We start from the raw sequence: 13,394 nt of genomic DNA on the forward strand, positions 1-13,394 counted from the left end.
GGAGTCAGTAAATTTTTATTACTGATGCATTCTGACAGTTCAACAAAAATGATGACATAATGACCATGCTCAGATGTGATGAAACATTGAGTTCAGTTACTCATGGCCATTAGAAGAATTCTTATCAATATTTATACACACATGTAGAATTGTAACCTTAACGTAGATGAGTGTCCCTTTCTGAAAGCCCCACGAACAGCCATAATAACTGTTGTAACACTTACCGTTGAGAAGAGCAGCTCGTACCGGTGAGTCAACACAACACAGGGCACTGACTGTGGAACACATAGTGCGTCCAGCGAAAGTCTACACCAGTGTGCCAATGGTATTAAACGTCTCCACAAATGTTTGCAAAAACAGATTACTTCGGAGATGTTCTTTGCCAAACTACACTGAACCAACAAGAATGTTTTCCAGCGATGTGGAACCGGTAGCTTATTTAAGGCCACTTGAATGGGCCACAGAGATCACTTACTGGATTTGAACACTGGTGAGCTGTCGCTATTCAGAGTGACAGTAAAGTCACTGCAGGATAGCTGCTGTTTGGTGCGGCAGTTTCTGTAAACTTCCCTATCAGTCACATCCTCGAACGAGTCTGGATTAGTGGTTGATGCAATCTTCTGCAAACTTCTTGCCGATAAATTCGAAACAATCTTCAGCAACTTTATTAGTTGCAGCTCTAAATCAAGGGTAATGAAGAAAATCCCTTCACTGAGCATGTTTGGCAGTGCTGCTTGCATGGCACAAACACTACACCGTTCTGTGTTGTTTCCACAGCTTGCAGGCAAGTGTAAGCATGGCGGACAGCAGGCGTGAACTTCTACTGCTTTCGAACGCTGAAGGTGCCACAGTTTCCTCCGTCCGTACTTCAATGCTGGGATGATATTCTTTCTAAAGAGGGTATCCAGCAGTTTTATTAGTCCATCCACTTGGGTCCCCGTGAGCCTGGAAGCAGCGATGAACCTGAAAACCAACCGAATTGCTTGCAGTAGGCTCATTCTTTGGTTTAGAAGCGTTTTTTTTTATGGAATTTGTCCTGATGAATTCTGCAAGGTTAAGATCAGGGTCATTGTCTGCTGCACACAGACCCTCGAGCATCGCGTTTTCGGTCGACACATCTGCACCACCTTCATTTGAGTCAAATCCTTGGCTAGTTAAGTCATTTGAGTAATTTCCTAGGCCGGTTGATTCACTGTGTGTGGCGGCCTCCGGTGACTAAAGATTATGCAGCGTAATCAGAAAAAAAAGAGCAAAGACTGAACTTTATAGTCGATGAGGGGGCGGCTTTTCCATTAGCCTCAATAATCCTGCTTGCATTTGAAGATACAAAGTAGTCTTCCTGATTGTTAAGAAAAAAAAATGATTGGTTAAAGCCAATTTATTTTCACCTCATGAACACCAGCGTAGAGTTTCATCACCAACTTTTCATTAATCGAGGCTATTCAAAATGCTCGAGAAATTACTTTGAGTAATAAATAAACAAATTCCGATCTTACTACAGTAAAAGCGTGTTCATTCGGTTCTTACGGCGCTCGATAAAAATGCCAGAATTAACCGATCTATCAAAAGTATAAAGAAAACAACAAACAAATGTCTGTACGCCTTGATACTGGCATTTGCTTGATGAATACGTAAATCGTCTACTTGCTTTGCATCAGAGTAGCATAACAGCCGAAATTGTCGCTACTCACGACTTTGTTCACAGTGTGACCGCAACTTAAAACCTTCCTGCCAAAACTATAACCAGAAACTTGCAACCTTGAGTTTAACCACAAACTCCATGGCCATACAATTCACGCTAATGACGATGGTGATGCAGATTGCGCTGCCTCATCTAAGTTGTTCGCGATCGCCATTTCCGGTATTCTGAATCGCACGTTTGTGGTGCTTCCTGCCTGGTTCAGTTCGAGAATCGTACGAAATAGCGGGGTTGAGAATTTCATGCTATACAACAGTGTACATGCTGGCCTAAACCAGAGAGCTCGTACAAATTATCCTATTTTCAAAAATAATGAGTGTTGAATGAATGAACTTTTATTGTAGTACCAAAAGAATTGAGAGTAGGGCAATTTGGTATTTAGCTACAGCTTTAGCTACAGCTTGTTAGCATGTTTAACTAACACTACAAACTTGACCACTATGTAAGAACTTGTTTTTGGAAGAGTTGGTGGGAACTTATCATGATTTTAGCGCTAAATAGATGAACTTGTGTAAGAGTAAGAACATGTACTGTTTAGTTCTCAAATCACAATGTTGAGGTGATAACTATACTTGCACATACTGCAATACAAAAAAATATAGAGTAAAAAGGGTCTTTTTGTCCCACGACAATAATCGTCATCCGGCTTGCTTGCGTTTCATTTCTTAAAAAGACCTGTGATTGTAATCGCAATCGGCTGAATGCATCGCTGTTCTGATGGTTTTTGCCATATGCCTGTAGATGATGATGCAGTCATACGCCGTTAACTTGATGCATCATCTCGTCATTCGTGGAGAAAAGACTTGAGTCGTTGGCTTTTGTAGACCCAATATGCCGAGCAGTGGTTCATTCTCAGTGGCGAAGTCACCTTTCTACCCTCAATATACTTGTGGGCTACAAACACCAGAGCAAGGCCTTCTCTGTCCAACTGAGCGTAATTGCGTTCGGCCGGCCCTAGAGTCCGAGATGCAAAAGAGATTGGCGCCTCTCTATTCTGGTCATCGCATTGAGACAGAACAGCTCCTATGCCGTATGGTGAAGCGTCACATGAGACAAGAAGCGCCATCTGTTCGTCGTGGTTTCCCAGTACAGTCTGACTGAGAAGCAATTGTCTTAAGCTTGTTAAATGCTCCCATCTCCACGTGACGTCCTTCTGAAGGAGCTGGTAGAGACAGCTGGCAACTGTTGCCCTGTTCTTCAAGAATATGTCGTAGAAAGCCAGCATCCCGAGAACTTGAAGACACTGTCCTGACGAGATGCGTAAGAGATTGTTGTCAGTCTAAAGCTGTGCTGGGTCATCTGTTCATGTGGCGTTGAACATGGCCTGACTGATGAGTGCGTGCAGGCTTCACCCGAGTCGACTTCAAAATGCAAGAACTAGACAATCTAACCCCCGTATTCACAAACGCTCTTCGACTCGACTTTAACCATTCACTTGAGAGAGTTGAGCAGTGCGCCACCGCTCGGCTGAAAATGACGCTGCGCAGCTCAAGAATCGCCGCAGATTATCCCTGATATGTGGTGACTTGCTGTTCTTAGAGATGGCGCTCCCATCGGCTTTCTCAAGTGAAGGTGAAGCGTTGAGTGAAGGGACGTTCTTGAATACGGGGGTAAGAACTTGACAATCAAGAACTTTCTTGACTGTTAAATACTTTTCTGCAAACAGCCATTGCTGGACCTGCTCATTCTGAAGACGGCAAACGAAACGATCACGCAGCATTAGTTGTGTAATGTCAGCCGTAGTGTCTGTGCTTGTCCCAATGTCGCATTCTGCTGCTAGCATCTTGAGCGCCGTGGCGTAATCACTGACTCAGTGAAATCACTGAATCAACTACAGAAAAGAACAAGTTAACAGTCGTAGCTCAGACATTCAAGTCACTGTCAGCTTGCGTTCAATGCAAGGCCCGCACACGTGCCACAGCTGTAGGGCAGTTGCGCGCGCATTTTGTTGTTGTCGTCATCCAAGGCGACATGTCACTTGCACATACTGCAATCTGAAAATATATCATGTAAAAAAGGTGTTTTTTGTCCCATAACAATAATCGTCATCTGGCTTGCTGCCATTTCTTTTCCTGAAAAGACTGCGCTGGTCACTTTCCTATCAAGCATCCTATGTTGCGCTGACAGCGCGTATGCATTGGTGACCGGGTAGTGCCAGGCTTACGGCGATAAGGCAAGGAAAGGAACGCAAGATAGATGAGGAATATTGTTGTGGGGCAAAAATACGCCCTTATAACTCTATCTTTTTTAGAGTGTATACTTAAGCAGTCCATATATGATTCATCTTGATTACTGAAGGGCAACAAATAATTGCCTCTGGGACTGAAAAAACTGTCTCACTCACCCACTCAGTCATCCTCTCCGAAGGCAGGGTCACCAGCTGCGCCGCTCTTGGGGTTAGTCTAAAGCTGGAGACCGCAACCTTTTTCAAGTGGAGGGCCGCAGTATGACATGAAGCTGGTGAGGCAGGGACCACACGTCTGAGCGAAGAGAGGGGGTGGTTAGATAGGGGAAGGAAGTATGCTATGCACGTAAGGAGAAAAAACTTTTGCAAAGTGACAATGATGTAATGACGTGCAAAGGTGGTATAGAAGTTATGTTTATTTTCAGCACTCACCTCACAGGTTTCAAGGTATAAACATAGGTTACAACAAAAAACTCATTTATCGTGACTTTAGATTCAGGGCCCGGATTCACAAAGCTCACTTACGAAAACATTTTTGCGCAAGAGAAATTTTGTTGCGTAAGTCGATTCACGAAACGAAAAAACGTCGTAAGAGGCCTTAGTTGTCACATCGGCCGCTGCAAATAAAGCGCGCTGTGACTGCCCGGGAACTTGTCAGCGATGGTGATGCAGTTGCTATATTTGCTTACGTCGCCGAAAAGTGCTCGTAAGTGGATTCACGAAGCGAAATTGTGCGTAAAAACAGCATGGCTGAGAGAAAATCCCAAGAGTGGTCCGGACCACTCTTAGGAACAATGTGGCTACTTAGAACCTGCTGCCACAGCGGTATACTTTGGTGCCCTGGCTGGTTTTGAGGTAATTCACGCCCATTAAGGGCTGCCTGATGACTGCTGGTGCGCTTTTATCTCTTTCGGCACTTTGAGCTTCGCGTGTTCTTTCCCTTGTACGCAGTGGATGGTGTTGACAACCACCACCGTCCAATAAGTTCGAAGTCGCAGTAATTGAAGAATTCTATTGGGCATCAATGGCATAAAACTACGCATGTAAAGATTTGTGGTTGGATGAAAACCAATGTGATACGTGAATGGTCGGTGCATTCGAACGCGACATGACATAGGATCAACCTTATTTGTTATGTTGTTGTGTTGCGCCCCATCTCATCCAATTAAAAGTGCGACTCGAGATCCTTGCCTCATTGGTGGAAATTACCACCAGAGAGGTTAATGGGAGCACATTCTTTGCAAGCTATTGGAAATAAAAATGAGAGAAAGTTTCCAGTGAGTGGTTCCTAAAGTTTGTGCTCTAGTGTACTTTCATTGGCTCTAACTGTCCAATGGTTGCGATCTCTGAAATACAGCTGTCGATACACTTTGGGACGATGTGGAACAAAGCGTACTTTGTAAACCAAAGCGTATTAGGGGTGCGCATGATTACGCATGGAACTACAAACAAATCATGCATCTTCACCTTCACTGTTCAGACACCGATATGGACCGTGATATTATGGCAAGCCATCGGAATGAAATGACCTTAGTAACTTTGTATGACACCGAAAATATGCAAACCTTCACGATTCTGGAGCAAACCTTGGCTGAATTCATCCCTGCGTCAATTACCAGTCATTTAACTTGGCGCACGAACATCATTCAAAGGTAGAGCGAGCCACTGACATGTATTTTGTGCGACGTAGTGACCACTTGACCTGAGAATAATAGCGTTGCGAAGGCGAATCCCCTGTCGCATGCTCTGATCGAAGCAGACGACAAACGCGAGCAGACGACGGCTTGGCCGACAGGCACAGCTTGTTATTGGTTGTGAAGCAATACCCTCTACATCAGCTCACTCCGTGACGTTGCCAAAACACTTCTTTCAACTGGCACGCCTGTCCTGTTCGTCATATCACCCCCCTCGCACATAAGAAAAAATTTTGTCACGCCGTGAAAATAGTGCAAGTACTTTCTAAGAGCTCTCTTATCATCTTATGTGCTGCGCAGTTGTCGAAAACAACATGGCGTCGTAAACAGCATATCGGTCGGTGCGACTTTCAGCAAACGCTTCTCGCGCGAGTTACTTCAGCGTTTGACCGGATGTGTTGTGATTACAGCAGCTCTTTTGGTGCGTGTAAGCAGTGCGGAAAGCTGTGGCAGTGCAATGGTGTACGGTGAAGCGCAGCGAAGCCTGTGCGTCGGTGTGGTTATAAATCGGGGATCGGCGTCGATGTATCGACGGCAACTCGCACTCGAGAAGCCTGCAATGTGTGTTTGTGTGCCGGTAACAGTTCGTTCGCTTGACTTTCCAGTCTCTCAGTTTGGTGCTGTGCGACATTTCGGATGGACAGCGTTTTGACACGTTACCTGAGTGACCCCAAGTACATACGAAAACGTATGAACTACGCGCTCGGTTCTTGCTTCGCCACTAGTTAGCCCGTACGCTTCTATTTACTTGAGAGCAATGTACTGTTCGAGAGTGAAATGATGTTCGTTGTGAACAGTGGTGCTGTGTTGACGTTCCAAGACTTGTGAACAAGCTGTGCTCGTGTGACCGAAAATTGAAAGACAGCGTTGATAACTGTTTTGCCCTGCGAAGTCGTGGTGGGACAGCTTGGCGCTTTTGTTTGTTAAGTCGTCACTTCTCCTGTTTGTGATAACCATAGTCCTAGCGCTGTGATGTGATCAACCAAAACTGCGAGATGCTACATTCTGTTGTGGATCGTGTTACTTTGGAAGCGCGCCTAGAATGTTCTTCGGTAACAAATTGAGAGTTTTATGTGGCAGCGAGAGCCCGTGAACGTCAAGCTTCCCTCCAGCCCCCCCAAAAAGCAAAGATTTCACCGGTGCCTTGCTTTGGATGAAGTTGTAGGCCAATATCGCCTAACTACAGGTTTCCGAGTTCGTCTGGCCATCGTTTTGCACGGCACTAGAGCCTTGACAACAGCCGGTCATGGCCAGTTCTTACACTTTATCAATGGACGTGCACGCCTGGCCAGCCCTTCATTGCTGTCATCGGCAGCTTCCAGTCTGCAGATGCCCTTTGCCTGTTGGCCGTACTTGGTTCCTTATGACACCGATGGCTACTAAATGCTGCCATCGGTGAGTTCACCTTGCAGAACTAAATTTCACCGGTACTATAATTCAGGCAGTTCTATAACGTGTGCAAGTTTTTAAGCCCATCAGATGTAATGTTTCTCTATGGTACGTTGAAGCATGAAAAATTTACTACTACTGTTATTTACATACATATATTATGGAGCAAATACATAAAAAGTTTTTTGTGATTTGATACAAGTGAGCTCTTGTTTGATTATGAGGCTGGGCCTGTCGATTGACCACGTTTGATAGTTGGAAAGTTAATGTGAATTTATTTTTCAGGAGCCAGGTTGCACTTAAAAAATTTATGTTATTTTGGAAAATTAGTTCTATAGACGATTACCACTGTGGTAGTACTATACTTCAGTAGGACATATATATTGCAATACGTAAATTTTACATGAGGCTTCAGTTTATTTCAAAGTGAATATAGCAGATTTTGGTCACTTTAACGAAGTGATAGCTTCCTCAAATAAGTACTAGAAGTGAGTGCTTTTAATGATTGTTTTTAAGTAAATATCTCGTTTTTGGCTCTTCACAGATCGCAGAGATTGGTTTGTTAAGGTCCTGTGATGCATCGGTTGCACATTCTAGCCCATCAATCCTCATCATTACTTGGAGCACCTGTACAAAAATAGGAAGGACACGTTCTCCCTAACTGTGCAAGCCTATGTCACTGCTGGGGCTGTTATCATTCAGCGGATGTGGCGTGGAAGCATGCATGGCAGCCTCATCTGGAAGGACTGCAATCTGCTTGGGAGCTTCGAGGGCACAAAACTGCCTAACGGCTGGCTGCAAGGTTAGTTTTTCTTTAATGCATACGATTACGTGAACACCACTTACTGTGCACAAATTGAAAACCCAAGCATGGTTGCTTTCAGTGGATACCTGTAATACCCTACACATAATTCTTATTCATCATTTATAGAACTAAATTGCAAGATAATTGAGAATGTTGAAAGCTGAAAGCCTGCAGCTTATGAATGAAACTCCAATAATCTGAGACTCAAAAGCTTGTGCTTTGAAATGAGCACAAATACTTTGATTCCTTATTGAGCTCTCGAGCTTGTGACTCCCTCTGTGGATCAAGTGCTCTGGAAGGAAATAGCAAGTGGGTGAAAATTGCCTGGCTGTTCACAACTTGCAAGTAGAAAGACCTATTGAAGAAGCCTCAGATGACATAGGGCCAGTAACTGCATCTTTTACCTAATGTAGCTTTTTCTCTCTCAGTGCTGTTGCTTGTGTTTCAGCCGAACATGTTCACCACGATTGCATAGCGATATATATTTTTCTACAAATTGTACCTGACCTAAGTATGCATTGTTGATCTCTAAAGGTGACGTTCAGTGTGTTTCAAAGCCATGGCTTCTCATTTCTTTGTCTGTGGCTAGCCTATTTCAGCAGCAGAGCGATTCAGCTAGCACACACACAATCCAAGTCATGAAGCGCTCCTTTGGTGTTCTGTGCAGGACGCAGCATATCCATCCGGCAAGACACTGGTATCAAAAATAATGGTGAGTGTTGGTGGCACCTGTAGGAGCCCGTTGTGTTTGTTGCGTATGATTATTTCCCCAGATGAAGTGCAATTTTGAAAGGTTTTCTTCATTTAGAATAATAGATGTCAGCAACAAGCACACTCATAATCCACAAGTTCTTTGTGTCTTCTAGACTGCCCATTTGCTCCTATATGCGGTATGGTGAGCTGGTTATGTTAGACAGCCTTAAAATTATGAACATTGGCTGTTGTGTTGTAATGCGGTCTAACTTGTGTTTCTTAGTGAATTTATTTGTGGTCTACTTCTCGCACCTAGTGTAAAGTCGAAATAGAAGAAACTCTATTCGCTTTTTATGCCTGTCAGAAGTTTCATGTCTTCATCTATAACATTGTAGTTTTGCTCTTGTATCATATTAAATATATTTTCTGTCTTCACTGTTTGTGTTTGTGTGTGTTCAGGCTTGTCATTGGCTTCTGAAAATACAATATCTGTAAATATGAGCACATAATTGACAACTATACACTCTTGCATGTAGCATGGTTGTAACAATGATCTGTATTTTTCTAAGTTCCAGCAGTAACAAGGGGTTCGGTGCTCCACGGTCATGAACAGTGTATCAAGAACAGAGCACAGAAGACCAACAAGTATAAAGGGACTGCCAGTGACTGTTCTCCTGCTCAAAGTTTACAACAGCAGAAAGAGCACATTGTGATGTCAGGAGCAGCTGCTGCTTAACTTCTTAGCAGTGCATTATTCAGCAGTTCATTTGCTTGCATTCGAAAATATTAAAATTTTGCATGGAAGATACCAAACTATGACACTAATTTAAAAGCTGCTGTAGTGTTAGTGGGCAAATATTTTTGAGCTGAAGTTTTTAACTTGTGCGTTAAGTGCCTGCAAGCCTCTACATATACATGCCAGAAATCACAGCATCTATGGTCGCCAATGGTAACTGTGTTTGCATTCTTTGTAGTACAAGAAGTAAAGCCATGGATGCAGTAATTATGTACTTAGTCGATGTCTTCAGTGTACACTCATTTGTATAGCACCAATGCTGCCATGAGTGTATAAGCTCTGGGAAGTGAATCTATATGAATTATTTTATTTGGAAGGAAGAGGATCATCACTACTCTTAGTATATCTAAACAGTAGATTTTAGTGCTTTGGTAGTATCCCACTGCCTATCCGTCCTTCAACAGTCTACTTATCTACTGTGTAAGTGTAACTTTTTAAATGTATACTTTGCTCGGATAGGTTTGTTTATAATATAATGCAAGTGACTTATCATTTATGCAGCTCTACTCAGACTAGAAATAAAAGTATTTATTTTTATATGTAGCTATAGCATGCATTCACTTGTGTTTTTCTAGGTGCCTGTACAATTGTTTAGCCCTACAAAAGTGCTGGTATACTCTAATATTGAATCTGGCATCTTAAAATGGTTTGTTAGTGGAAGTAAGAATGTGTTTACAACCAATATTACTTTCCACAGATGAACTGGGAAAACTCTGTGGAAATTTATTTACATTTATTGAACTTTTTGAAGGCAAATATTGTTATGTTCTTTTATTGTGGTGTTTGTTTCATGCAAATGACACATAATTACTTTGCAGTGGCATAGTATTAGTTGTTATTTTACACATATGTGCTGAGCAACATCGCAGTTGAGGCCAGCAGCAAGACATACATGCAGTGCACTGGAGCATCACCTCACATAGTGTACAGTCTTTGCCCACCAGTAAACTCAATATTTTTCAAGCAGACTAATAGACAGCTGTATGGGAACTGTGTTGATGCCCAAACTTTGAAGTCTTCTTGAGGAGTGTTTTTCATCATTTTTGTCCAAGTGAAGTAGCTACCCAACGCCACAACTGGTGGGAATGTGGTGGTTTCCTCTCTCCAAAAGCACTCCTACCAGCTGCCTCAATGTTATTATGGGGTGAATTCACGAACTGGAAAAATAATTGGTCTTTGTTTTCTTGGCCGAAAGAGTCACTTCCACCGTTGAGCCACCACGACGCGCCAGAATATAAACTTTAGCTAAATAAAGTTGATTCTACTTTTGAGAAGTGTTTTTGGGAAACAAAATGGCATTTATAGCTGTCAATATAAACACTGTTTGCACCAAGGAGCTTAGTAGCTTATAATTGTATTATTCATGTATTGTCTAGAATTTACTCGCGCTGTGCCAACTTTCAGCCCAAGTGTCCTAACATGCTTTGTTAGTGGGTTGTGAATGAGCCAAGCTACGTAAATAAACAGAGTGATATTGCAGACATGTACAAAATATTGATGCACAACCCTTTTCTTTAGCAAGATATTGTCAAGGGCTTTATTCTTTTGTTTTTTTAAAAAAACTGCTTGTCACTGGGCAGCAGCGGAAAACTATGCATCAAGCTTTTGCGAGATGGTTCGAGAAACACCGTGTTCAGACATAACAGTGCCGGTGGATTTCTCTCGTAAGTTACTTTCTGTAGTATATTCAAAATGAGTGTATTAGAATTGTTGTTTTATAGCGATTCATTTTAATATTTACACATGAGTGTGTGTATGTATGTGTGTATGGGTGTACATATGTATATGTGTGTGTGTGTATATGTATGTATGTATGTAAGTATGTATGTATGTATCTTTTAAATGAGAATCCGTTTATCATTGGTGAGTAAGTTTGGTAATGATTTGGCTGAATTTGTTTCTAGTTATTTCTCTTTTGAGCCAATATACATTTCAATTTGTTTTGTACTGCAAAAAAATAAAGGTAACCTTACACAGAATATGTGTGTTCGAAGAAGCTTCATTTACCAACCTACAGTCAGGGGCAAGAAATTGGGTAAAATGGAACGAACCTGCGAAGATTAGTTCGCATATCTCGTACACATCGCGTTGGTTGAATATGTCGATTTCAACCTTTCAATTTTAATCAGAATAAGCAAGCTATCAGCTGTGGTTGTATATGTGTGTGATATTTATGCATATTGTGATACCGGTTCGCACTTACAATTAAGGTCACAAACCTAGTCAAGCTGAATACACGAATTTTGTCCATGCACCTTTCATCTGCACTGGAACTGTTGTTAATAAAAAATAAATTTCAGTTTAGAAATTTATTCTAGCAACCAAAAGCAGGGTATCTCTTTATCACACAAATCAAATTCCCATTGTTCTGTTCCATTCTGGACAATAGGGGACCCTCTCAGCAGAACTCGATTACCTGCTATAGTTCATTTTAACCATTGACAGCGACATTACACTGAAGCGTGCAGCATGACAAATAGCGGGAGAGAAGACAAAAACTAATCACTCTGTTTGCGTCAGCTCTAACTGTCCGTGCTCTTTGGTCTTGCTGCATGTGATGATGCCCACCAAATTAGCACGAAAGCGTGTCCCTACAAAGGCAGTCAACTTGGCTGCAAGCAGTTAGCTCACTGCATGTGTAGATTTTCTTCAAAACACCGTGAAGACTGATTGCTGGTCGAATATCCAAAGACGTGAAAAGTAATATACCAGGTATGATATTGGTATTTCAGCACTGGACACTTTTGCGATAAGAGAGGATGGAGGAGAAAATTATGAACCCTCAATTGTTTAATTTTTGAAGGAGCACAGTACAGCGCTTTTGGGTCAAAAGGGGAGTGAAAGAAGCAAGTGCGAAAGCCTACTTCTCAAAAAACTAGTACCCGCCACCACGCATAATGTCAGGCCGGGCAACCTCTTGAAAAAAAAGAGTGCTCAGTGATTCTGCGAATCGAACCAAGTACCTCCTAGATTGTAGTTGAGCGCTGTAACCGCTCGTCCACTGCAGCAGTGCTTGTGTTCGCCCTATTGCTGATATATCGTCATTCCTTCGAATGAAGCCAAATGCAAAAACGTCCCGTGAAACTTTGTCAAAAATAGAAAAAATAGTTAGAATGCGTTTTCCCAAGGTTACTAGAAGATAGAAACCGCCACGTGTGACTGTATAACCGTGCGCTATTTATTCTTGTACATTACTGTCATGACGTTGGGATAGCCGGCTCTAACGTACACTACCTTCTCATAGTTTGCCAAATATAGATAAGAAAATAAAAATATATATCGGCCTGTGACAACGCTAATCAGCTATTATGAGTTCACTGTCACTAGTGTCACTTTCACTAGATGAATGCTCAGTTTGCTTCCATTATTGTTATTTAGGAAAGTTCTGGCTCATTAACTCAACTCTCTTAATTAGCATTGATTCTCACATCTAAGCACAGCCACACATCATCTCGCTTTCTGAGTGGCTGTCCCTCCCATATAACGCGTACTGCACTTTTTTGTGCTCTCTGAGCATCTGACGCTGCTTTGCGGAGACTTTCCCTGACGTCTGCTGGGCCAGAAAATTGTCTTTATTATCTATCAATTTCAAGCTTTCGCGAAGCCGAAACGAGAGTCTCTCTCTCTCTCTTTTCATCCTTTTCGCACGTGTGATAACGTCTCTCGACCTCAAGACTCGTATACACGTCCCTTGCTTCGTTTGCGCACTCAAACAACGCTGGGCGAAATATTTGCACCGTGTTTTGTGAAAAGCATTAGCACTGAGACACCTCCCGACGAGTCTCCCTCATATTACGTAGACATATACCTAAGCGTAAGCGCATGCACGTTCTCGCATTCCGGCTTTATAAAAACGCTGCGGTGCATGGAACTAGCGAAATTGCCATCACAATTTCATTTGATTACTGCTGTTATCTATTTCCGCACAATTCATCTGCAGGCACCAAAGTCGCTCATGTGTCTTGTAATAAGAATATTGTAACAAAGGCTACCTTTGACTATAGGTACAAAACACCCTTACGTTCACCACTATACCGTGCTAGATTGCACCGAATTAGTTAAGTAGCAGCGCAGCTTCAATGAAATGTAAGGTAACTGGTCGCGTTAAATAGGGGAAGACATTCGAGGCACAT

The 13,394-nt window shown here is 42.4% G+C and overlaps 1 protein-coding gene across 1 annotated transcript; it reads left to right on the forward strand.

Moving 5' to 3' along the window:
- Nucleotides 1-5,811: 5,811 nt before the first annotated feature.
- On the forward strand, nt 5,812-11,240 carry LOC142776608 (uncharacterized). Its single transcript, XM_075880541.1, has 4 exons — nt 5,812-6,973; nt 7,512-7,769; nt 8,440-8,484; nt 9,035-11,240. The coding sequence occupies exons 2-4, from the start codon at nt 7,673-7,675 to the stop codon at nt 9,199-9,201; spliced, it is 309 nt and encodes a 102-aa protein (XP_075736656.1). The 5' UTR covers nt 5,812-6,973; nt 7,512-7,672; the 3' UTR covers nt 9,202-11,240.
- Nucleotides 11,241-13,394: the final 2,154 nt, after the last annotated feature.

The sequence above is a fragment of the Rhipicephalus microplus genome, chromosome X (genome assembly GCF_043290135.1).
Source record: "Rhipicephalus microplus isolate Deutch F79 chromosome X, USDA_Rmic, whole genome shotgun sequence".
In the NCBI taxonomy this organism is placed as follows: Eukaryota; Metazoa; Arthropoda; class Arachnida; order Ixodida; family Ixodidae; genus Rhipicephalus; species Rhipicephalus microplus.

Bases quoted from the DNA above. Each gene is read 5' to 3' on its own strand.
- LOC142776608 (XM_075880541.1), top strand. From the start codon at position 7,673: ATGTGGCGTGGAAGCATGCATGGCAGCCTCATCTGGAAGGACTGCAAT. The intron at 7,770-8,439 runs GTTAGTTTTTCT...TGTTCTGTGCAG, and splicing joins GCCTAACGGCTGGCTGCAAG to GACGCAGCATATCCATCCGG. The intron at 8,485-9,034 runs GTGAGTGTTGGT...TATTTTTCTAAG, and splicing joins CACTGGTATCAAAAATAATG to TTCCAGCAGTAACAAGGGGT.